The sequence below is a fragment of the Egretta garzetta genome, unplaced genomic scaffold, assembly GCF_000687185.1.
Source record: "Egretta garzetta isolate BGI_Z169 unplaced genomic scaffold, ASM68718v1 scaffold397, whole genome shotgun sequence".
NCBI lineage: Eukaryota > Metazoa > Chordata > Aves > Pelecaniformes > Ardeidae > Egretta > Egretta garzetta.
Genome location: NW_009260493.1, coordinates 11,140,625 through 11,151,177, shown reverse-complemented (window position 1 = coordinate 11,151,177; position 10,553 = coordinate 11,140,625). Strand labels below are relative to the sequence as shown.

Genomic DNA, 10,553 nt, shown 5'->3' with positions numbered 1-10,553 from the left:
AACCTGCCTTCTGTAAAGCTTGGCTGTTTAAGTTCATTATTTTGGAGGATTTTTGTCTTACGCCTGCTTCTTGAAAGCTTAAGATTTCAAGGTTTCAAGATTTTAAGATTGGTTGTGCTTAACTGTATGCTATATTAGCATGTGTAAATTAGCCTGTAGCAAGGTCTGTGCTAAGGCAAAAAAATTCCCCTTGGGCTTTCATTTAAGTCTAGGCTATAGTGTAAGGTTTTCTTATACATGTGTCAGTGACACTTCTAGTCATCTCTAACAGGTCTCATCACTCTCCAGGAAAGGCAGCCTTTATTCCTAGGGAGAACAGCAACTCCCTTCGCCACCCAAATGGCAGAGAAAATTCAGATCATAGCTGCCCAGACTCTTCTGCTGGACGGGTTTCCATGGCCTGCCATCCACTGTGAGTAAGCACCATGTTGTGGCTCCCCATAAAGACCGCAGAGCCATGACCCAAGCGATGGGGCAGGCAGGGAGAGGATGAAGGCAGGTGATACTGGAAATCAAGGTAGCAACAAGACCGAGCCCTGGATGGAAGGCTGAAAAAGACATGCTTTTTTTCAACAAAGCCTATTCTCATCTTCCTGATGAAAATAAAATATGACAACTAAATGTGACTCGAGCTAAGTAAGGTTAAGTGCCACATTCATTTGAGGGAATGGCTCTTTGAAGGAGGCCAGGAATCTTTGGGAAGCTGGATGTTTTTTCCAGTGAAATTAGTGAGTCCTCAGAGGTCCTCGTTTGACAGAAATTCCTGGGGACTAAAACCCATTTAAATTAAAACATCTCTTTCTCTTGCATCCCTTTGATAATCCAAGGTCTAATTGGTGACATGGGGCGATGGACTAGAAAGTCCTGTCCCACAACAGTTGCCTGGTTGTGTGCCTCAGGGTTTTCATTATGGTCCCAAGCTTGGCAGCCTTTGTGGCACTTAGTCATGTTTATGTTTGCTGTGTAATATCAGCAGATAGCTGTCAGCTACAGGAAATGTATTTCATATGAATCTTTATGCATTGGACACTTGTACTATGGAATTGATATTGGTGTGTATGAAATTACGTCATGTGAGAAATCTCAGAAGCAGTGTCCTTGGGAGCAATCAGATCTAAAAAGAAAATAAAAGCGAAGTGAAACAAAAGCATGAAAAAAATGGACAATAGAAATATTTCATAGAATCATAGAATCATTTAGGTTGGAAAAGACCTTTAAGATCATCAAGTCCAACCATTAACCCACACTGCCATCCCACTGCTAAACCATGTCCCTAAGCACATTTGTCATGCTCTCCAGAAAAATATTCTATTTTTAAAAAAATGTGTTTTCTGTCATCTCTCAACTTGGTGATGTGACATCTCTCCATATACTGTCATTAGGTCTCATTTCAAAATAATGCTAGCTTTGCTGTGCAAGTATCTGTCAATACCCAGTCATTTCTCTCTCTTAATATCTGCCCATGCATGTTTCCTCTTTACATACCTTTTCTAGGTCTATAGTACCACGATTATGTTTCAGAAATGACTGATTTGGTGTAGGAAGTACAACTTAATTTAATCAAACAGGTTTGGAATTTGTTTCTAGTGAGTTATTCACAGTAAACAAGGCTGAAATCTGCTTTTCTTGAAGATCACCCTTATTTCCTCTGTCATTGCAAATGAAACAGCAGAACCAAATTACTGTGTTGTATACCAACACAGAATATCAATTAGAAACAACAAGAGTGTTATTCTTTCCCATGACAGAAACAAAATTAGGCAATAAATGTAAGGATGATTTATACTTCCTGTTTTATATTTTACTACACTTCTTTTCAGTTGTCTTGTACCAAAATTTATTTTTCCTGCTTACACAATAAAGACTAATTTTTCTTTGAGAATTATTTTTGCTAGCTCTCCTTTCCTTTCTTGCAAAGAAGCTTCTTCCCCTGCCCCCCCGCCTTTTATTTTTTCAGTCTAAGGAAAATGGCTGCAGCTGGAAGAAGATGGATCACAGGATCACAGTTCTCTGAAAATTTTCTCTGCAGTCTCTGAGTTTCAAGAGGTGAAAATATCTCCTGATTTAAATTTCTGAATTAATTGTTTACTCCTTCCAAATGGCAAAAAAGCTGTTTTGGTCCAAGTTTCTAATTGATGCTGTCATTTTACATACTTCACATCAGTTAATCCGGGCGCTAGCATCTAGCTACAGATTTACTGCTTTGGATGTTTGTGCCTTTCTTTTAATGAATCTTTGCCATTATGCTGATTTTTTCTAATTAGTTATTCCCACTTATTCTCATTTTCATCTAATTAAAATGCCATGCTAAAAATATAAGTGAAGATTCAGTTAATTTGTCTTATAAATGGATGCATAATTAATGAAAGATTGAAAAAAAGCCAACTCACAATGTGATTCTGGTACATTTTTCTGCAGTTTGCTTTTTCCCTAGTGGTATACAAACAAACAGCCAGAAGATTTCCCTGAATTTATAAGTAGATTTAGGGCTGTATTTGAGTAACTATCTCTGAGACAAAATAGATACATTGTATTAAAAATTTACTATCATCTTCCTACATTAAACAATTGTTTACAACCCTGATGGTCTCAGGAATATATCTATGTGTTTTGGTTTCACCACATTTTAAATGTGTTTCAGTGAGCGGGGGCTTTGTGTGGTCTGCCTTGAAGGTAGGAATTCCATCACGCTATGAAAACAAGGCTGATGTCTTTTATGGTAAGTGTTGTTGAAGAGATGATGGTGAAGACCATGTGTCTGTAGGTGCTAAGTACTACAGATATCTAGCTCCATGATCAGTTTAATCTTCACCTTCTGGGCTCAAGATTACAGAAAGACATGAAGGTTATGGTACCATCTGAACTAGCCTATAAGGTAAATACACCTCCATAATTTTATTATGAAAATTATAAATATAGGTTAATTCAAATTTTCCTATTTCAGGTCTGATGGAGGTTGGGGTTTTTTATGTATATACCTTAACATTGGTCCTGCAAGCAAGCCTGCTCAGGAAATTTGAGTAGCGTCTGTACTCCTCCTCTGGAGCACTCTGATCTGAGACAGTACATCTGGGACAGCATCAGGCACCCATTACACAGCTTGTGTGTAGGCTTGCTCCTAAATCAATGTTTTTACCTTGCTTGTAGCTTGTCTTCACTTAATATTAGGAACTGGAACTCTGGAAACATTGGATTTACACTTATCTTCATAGCCATTTATCCAGCCAGTTGTTCACCCAGACAGCCTCATGGGAAAATGACTGCTTCATCTGGGAAAGAAAAACTGCATATGGTAAATATCCCACCACAGCTATGAATCTGGTATTTCCTAAAATGGGAGTGATTAGATTTGATTCGGAACATTATTCATTATGAGTATATTAAATTTAATTTTTTTTGTGCTACTGTGTATGCCCAATTCAGTAGCTTGCTTCTGTTGAAAAAAAAAAAAGGACAAAGTGAATATTTTATTATGACCTTCCTTCACCAGCAGGATTTATGAGCACAACTTAAAGCCTGAATTGTCAGGATCTGCAGCACAGGTTACTCTTTCTGGTGATGCAAGATCAGAAGATAACATTGGAGGGCTTTTGCAGAGGGGAGAACAGGATTAATATAACATGAGAATGATGTTTTCCAAAGAAGGAGAAATTTTAGGTCCCAGGATGTACGGAGGAGCCAGGCTATGAGGACGCAGCACCTCCTGCTAGCTCCACCACACACACAATGTAACTTCCCCTTGGATGCCTGGTACTCTTACCGCAGCACAGAATCAGAGAATGCATTGGGTTGGAAGGGACCCCTAGAGGTCATCTAGTCCAACCCCCCTGCAGTGAGCAGGGACACCGCTAACTAGATCAGGTTGCTCAGAGCCCCGTCCAACCTGGCCTTGAATGTTTCCAGGGATGGGGCCTCCACTACCTCTCTGGGCAACCTGTTCCAGTGTTTCACCACCCTCATTGTAAAGAACTTCTTCCTTATATCTAGTCTAAACCTACCCTGGTTTAGTTTAAAACCATTACCCCTTGTCTTGTCACTGCTGGCCCTACTAAAAAGATTTTCCCCATCTTTCCTATAGGCCCCCTTTAGGTACTGAAAGGCCGCAATCAGGTCTCCCCGCAGCCTTCTCTTCTCCAGGCTGAACAAGCCCAACTCTCTCAGCCTGTCCTCGCAGGAGAGGTGCTCCAGCCCTCTGGCCCCGCTCCAACAGTTCTATGTCCTTCTTGTGCTGAGGGCTCCAGAGCTGGATGTAGGGCTCCAGGTGGGGTCTCACTAGAGCTAAGTAGAGGGGCAGAATCCCCTCCCTCGACCTGCTGGCCATGTTTCTCTTGATGCAGCCCAGAGTACGGTTGGCCTTCTGGGCTGCAAGTACACATTGCTGGCTCATGTCCAGCTTTTCATCCATCAGTACCCCCAAGTCCCTCTCAGCAGGGCTGCTCTTGATCTTTTCTTCCCTGAGCCTGTATTGATACTGGGGATTGCCCCAACCCAGGTGCAGGACCTTGCACTTGGCCTTATTGAAACTCATGAAGCTCACACGGGCCCACCTCCCAGCCTGTCCAGGTCTCTTTGGATGACATCCCGTCCTTCTGGCATGCAAACTGCACCACTCAGCTCGGTGTCATCAGCATGTGTTGCTGCATTAGTGGTAGAGTCCACTCATGTGGCCATGGGCTTTGGCTGGTGACCATTACTCACAACCATACCTAAGAGAAGTGAAGTATCAATTTAAAATCCCTTTTATAGCCCTGTCATGGGGTTTTGCTGGAAGACACTGGAGAGAGAGAGAGATCCTCCCTGCCAAAGGCCTGTGGCAAAACGAAAAAGAAAGTCTGTTCAAAGCAATAGCTGCAGACAATAGCAACAGGGATTGGTAAGCAACCTAAATATATTCACTGCTACAAGTTTATCCAGTGAAATACATGGAGAATACCTTTAGCTACAGTGTGGTCTTGTTTTCCCTGGCACAGCTCACAGTCAAGCAGCACTCACAATCACTGACAGAAGTGTCAGGGCATGACAAAAGGGTGCTAAGGTGACAGAGAGGCTCATCCAGACCAATATCCCATCTAAATGAAAACTCATTCTTCTTCCCCTTAGGACACTTGCCCTAAAATAAGGTGGGTAAACCCTTCCTTTCAGTGCTGTTTTACGTGACTGAAGGATGTGATGTCCCGAGGTTACCTGAAGGTTTTTTCACCTGCAAAGCTCTGCATCAGTTCTGAATTCATTCCAGCGAGGGTACTGATGCCTCTTCCTCGCTGGCTTGCCAGTTCCTTCCTCAGCGTGTCCCATCAGGACTAAGGAACTTTATGTCTTGATAGTTTTGGGACTTAAACGTGGGCTGCTGTTTCTTCTTATAGTCACCTCAACTAATCCAATTGATGCTTATCAGCTTTTCTGCAGTTATCTTGAAGCAACCTCTGCAGCCCAGCTGAAAATGACAGTGTTCTCCCTTGAAACTTGAAACAATTACATCTCAGACCTGAATTTACCACCAATGACTCTCACAATCTTTTCCAGGACTTGCTTGTGTTACAACATCTGTAAGAGCACAGCCGTACTGAGTAACTGGTAGAGTACTTACTAAGAGAGTGGTGAATAGAATAGTGATGCTGACATTAATAATAGTTTTCCTTAATCTTCTACTTATTTCAAATGCTGACATTCCGGAAAGGTTGCTATGACTCAAGACCTGACACGAACACCACTCAAGTCCAGTTGATATCACGTGAATCCTTCCCTCACCCTGCTCAGGGCAGCAAATCAACAGGACTGGATTCCAAGCTGGAAATGCCAGTGCAGAGATTTCCAGAAGAAAATCTGTTGTCCTTAAAGTCTTACAAAAGCTTCAGCAACTTATTTGTCCACACAGATAAGTGGTGAAATGGTGTAAGAGAAATATTCTTCCTTATAATATTTTGAAGGAAGAATATTTATATTATATTAATTTAAAAAATTACTCTTGGCTCTTTAAAGATTAGCTGAGTTGTTGAAGTGCTTTTGTTACCATAATAAGGCAAAAGGCTCAAATGTCAAAAAGTGAAGGAATTCAGCAGAGTCTGTCTAATGGGAGTATTCTTGGTTTGCATTATTTACCATTTAGTGTATAGCATTGTGGTGGGTTGACCTTGGCTGGACACCAGGTGCCACCAAGCTGCTCTATCACTCCCCTCCTCAGCAGGACAGGTGGGGAAAAATGAGATGGAAAAAAACTTCATGGGTCAAGATAAAGGCAGTTTAATAAAAGCAAAAGCAAAGGCCATGCATGGAAGCAAAAGGAAAACAAAGATTTTATGCTCTACCGCCCACCAGCAGGCAATATCCAGCCACTTCCCAGGAAGCAGGGCTTCAATATACATAGCAGTTGCTCTGGAAGACATAACTCGTAAATAACAAATGCCCCTCTCCCTCTTCCTTTCTCTTAGTTTTTATTGTTGAGCCAATGCCATGCGTTATGGAATATCCCTTTGGTCAGTTTGGGTCAGCTGTCCTGGTTATGTCCCCTCCCAAGGTCTTGCCCACCCCCAGCCCACTGGTGAGGGGGGAAAATGTTGGAAAGATGGCCTCGATGCTGTGGGAGTGCTGCTCAGCAGCAGCCAAAACACCTGTGTGTTATCAACACCCTTCTAGCTACCAATACAAAGCACAGCATATGAGGGATGCTATGGGGAAGATTATCTCCACCCCAGCCAGACCCAATACAAGCACAAAACTTTTCTTTTTTTATCAAATAGTTCAAAAATTGGTATAAGGCAAAGCTCAAAAACTGATAATATGTCATTAATTTATCTTAATTCTTTATTATAAGTCTTTTGAGAAAGTATGGGTTTGCATCCAGACTAATAATACATATTTGTGTGCCTGCCCAGACAGGTGTTAGTAAGGCCTCCCTTTCTAGATGGCAGGGTAGGAGGACAGTTTTTCATGCACGATAAAGTTCCACACAAACATGGAACCAGTCAATTTGCTACATGTAAACTGCCATGAGGATGTAAATATACCGCATCTCTGTGAAAAACTACGATGTTTATTCACATCTTTTTACCTTAGGCACCTAAAGTGAAATCACTCGTGTAATACAGATGACTGGTATCTCTCATCAGGAGAATTCAAACTCTCCTCCTTGAGTACAGAGAGAGTTTTGACTCCCGAATCGGACACTTCTTTCAGTGATGGTAAAAATAACCCTCACCATTACTCACTCCCTCATGTTCCCAACTAAAATTTCTGTCCTAGTGCAATTATGACCTTTGTGCCTTTTATTTCATAGATTCACAGGCTTCTTCCATAGATCTTGTGCCCTAGCTAATGCCTTCCAGCACCCTTGCTTTTCAGGTGAGCCTTGCTGCCCATTGCCTCAATTAGAGCCTAATATATGTATATAAAACCAACATAGTTCTTGACATTTATCCTCAGGATTATTTTATAGAACGTCTTCTTCCAAGAAAAAATAAGTACCTTTGAAAACATTTCTGAAAATATTATGTAAAAGTAGGTAAAAGCAATATTGATTCAATCTAAAAGTATTTTTCTATGTCTAAAGCTAAACTTGTAATTTCAGCTCCCTCTACAGTCAGTCAAGAGCAATACATCTCTCAGTGGTGTATTTTAAACGAGTTACATGCTGGACATGCCTGATTCTCTGTTTTGGCTATCGAGGGAATCTACATAGCTAGGTTAATGTTTAAATGCCCACAGTTAGGTTAGGTAAGTCCCACCCATAGAAACTTAATGAAAGAACAACTTGATTATTTCAAACCGCTGTGAGAGGGCATCATTAGGAAAAGTGTTCTCAGATCTGTGCTAATCTCTGTTGAACACTGATTGTTTTTCAAAAGCTTTTGGGTTTCTTTCTCGGTAGTGGAGCCAAAAATAAAAAGTGACCATTGAAAAATTATGCTATTTACTAGAAAGTCTCCTTAATAAATAGATAGGGTAGAAACATTTTGAATTGAACTGATACATTTATTTTAAATTTACTTTCAAAAGTTTGCAGCTGATTTTGACTTGCTCTCATCCAGGGTTTAAGGTACTTTAAACACACAAAGCCCAACCAAACCTCACAGAATAACTTCAAAGAAAATGGGCATTTGCGATTTTTCTCATGTGAAAGAAAGACTACAGAGATAAGAAATGATGTGTTTGTTTGCCAAGTCCTCTTTTGTAACCATTGCTTATCTGAGAAGAAACAGCTGGAGATAAAGTCCTAGAAGCACCTGAGGTGAAGGTAGCTGGACAGCTTCATTTTTGTTGGAGCGTAACTTAGTCAAATACTAATTTTATGAGTGGAGGTGTGGCCTTTGTATTCCTTTTGGAGTCCACATGATCATGGAGGTTTAGTAGGAGATTTTAAGTCTTTACAATGACCATTTCCACACAAGAGAAACAAACACTAAAAATACAGCTAGCCAGGTGCTGCACGGCCTGCAGCCAGGCTGATTTGGCTACTTCCAACGCTATTAGGATCTGAAGGCTGCAGGCAGCTGTCCCAAGGCCAAAAGACAAAGGTGCCAATGGCAGCACCTTCCTGAATGTCACTGCTGCTCCTTGGTCAGCACCTGGAGCCCTTCTCGGGGCACCTCAGCCCTAACCTAACCCTGCCTCTGCCTGTGTTGGGGTGAGCTCTGTGGCATTGCTGTCCCTTCTTTACCTGAAGGAATGAGGCAGGGAAAGGGAAGGTAACAGCTAGTAAGAAACAGAGGGACAAAAATGTTGATAATGTGACTGTACAACCCATACTGTAGCACCTCAGCCTTTTGGGGGGGTGAGTATGCCCAAGGCAGCACAGATTTGGACATTTTCTGGTCAGACTGATCCTTCTTAAACATCTGCTGCTGCTCCCCATTAGCAAGCGTTACTCACAGCTTGCTAATCTGGTAACTCCACGTCAGGGTCACTGGAAAGAGGGAAGGGAGACTGAGACCTCTGCATCTGAGTCATCCTTTTTTGCCCAGCCCTCACCTTTCATGATAAAAGCCCTGCAGCCACAAACACCTGGGTCACAAACCTTCACCATGCGGTCCTGCTTTGTTATACATGCTCTTCTTATAGTGACTGTTACCCTGAGTCCAGTGACTGCCTCAGCACAGAGCGAACAAGATGCCACCAGAGAAGATGCCTATCCCCCTCTGTGGGACCTTGCCCCTGAAAACCTGATGGACTTCCCAGTAAAGGACAGCAAAATTGTCATCAATGCTTGGAACTATCAAGAACGACTGGGAGTATATAAGAACTTGCTAAACTCTTCAGCCAAATACTTTACTGCCTTTGGATCCCAAAATTCTGGCAATATTCTCTGGGGATTACCACTGCAGCATGGGTGGCAATTTCGTACAGGTATGAGTTATGTCCTTAAGCTGCCGGAACAGTTAAGTGTTTACCAGACCTGCTTTGAGGTCATCCTTTCCAAGGTTTCTGCCTCGCAAACGCAGAACAGCCTCAGACAGTCTAAATTTCAACATACTGAGCTAAGCTGCCTATTTGAAAGAGAAATCCTGAATGAAGGGAACACCCTTGCCTTGTTGAGCAACCGCTGTTAACCTTCCTAACAGGAAAAGGTATTGCTAAGCCCAGGAGTGGTCAGAATCCAGAAGATCTGTGGTTCAGATAGGCTATATTTTAGTTAGCTGAACACCTTTGAAAAGATTCCCAGTTGCTCCAATTTACAGTTGGTAGGTTTTAGGTCCTGCACTCTGTAGTGCTGTTCTTAAATTCTTAACTGATAGGCTTTTTTTGGTTGTTAATGTTACAATCTTTTATTGGTGGTTTGAGTTTCATTTCTAATACAGATAGCCAAAAGTCTACCTCTCCCTCTGGGAATTTGTTTCCATTTGCCATTTTTGACCGGTTTAGGAGTAGCCTCATTACTTTCTAAATAATTTTTTACAAAAATCAAAGTTTGTTCTGTTTGTTGGTTGGTTTTTTTGTTTTGGTTTGGTTTGGTTTGCTATGGTTTTTTAAATTATGTCCAAATTCCAGCGGCTCATCCCCCAAAGGCTGGTTGTTATCTGGGGCGGTCATTCTTGTTTGCTTGTTGGCCACGCCAGGGAACCCGACACAGAAAGATATGTGAAAGGTCCTTTGAGGCTAAGGCTGCAGTGTCTTATCGAGGGCTTTATCACAGAACGTGTTCTCCTGCGCGCTGCTTCACACGCAGCTTGCAGTGCGGCTTTCTGTTCAAAGCTTGTTCTATCAACCAGGAGAGGTGGGAAGAAAGGAATACTAGTCAATGATGTTTTCATGAACTTGGGCCTGGTGGTAACCAGGAGTAAGCAAATGCATCCATCTGCCTGTTGTTTTCTTTATTGGCTGCAATGTGTAGTTTCGTGAGGTAGCGGTTTGGCTGAAGGTGTATGTTTGGAAGAAGTGGAGGTGCTGCAGCTGGTGGTGAAGGAAGGCTGACAGCATTTAGTCACACCTAATGGAAAGTTAACTGCTAAGTCAAAATGAGGAAAAGGAGGTAAAGTAAGCAAAATCCAAGCAGGCAACTAGCTGGCAAACAGACAGAAGCAAGAAGAATTTGGCTGGAGTTCAGGCAAGCTTTTTCCTCT

At 41.9% G+C, this 10,553-nt stretch overlaps 1 protein-coding gene across 1 annotated transcript in view; it reads left to right on the top strand.

Moving 5' to 3' along the window:
- The first annotated feature begins 9,017 nt into the window (after positions 1-9,017).
- CUNH6orf58 (chromosome unknown C6orf58 homolog) overlaps positions 9,018-10,553 on the top strand; it is a 13,203-nt gene continuing 11,667 nt past the window's right edge. Inside the window, exon 1 of the mRNA XM_009644282.2 lies at positions 9,018-9,339. Within this exon, the coding sequence (XP_009642577.1) occupies positions 9,018-9,339 (322 nt within the window). The remainder of the gene's footprint in view (positions 9,340-10,553) is intronic.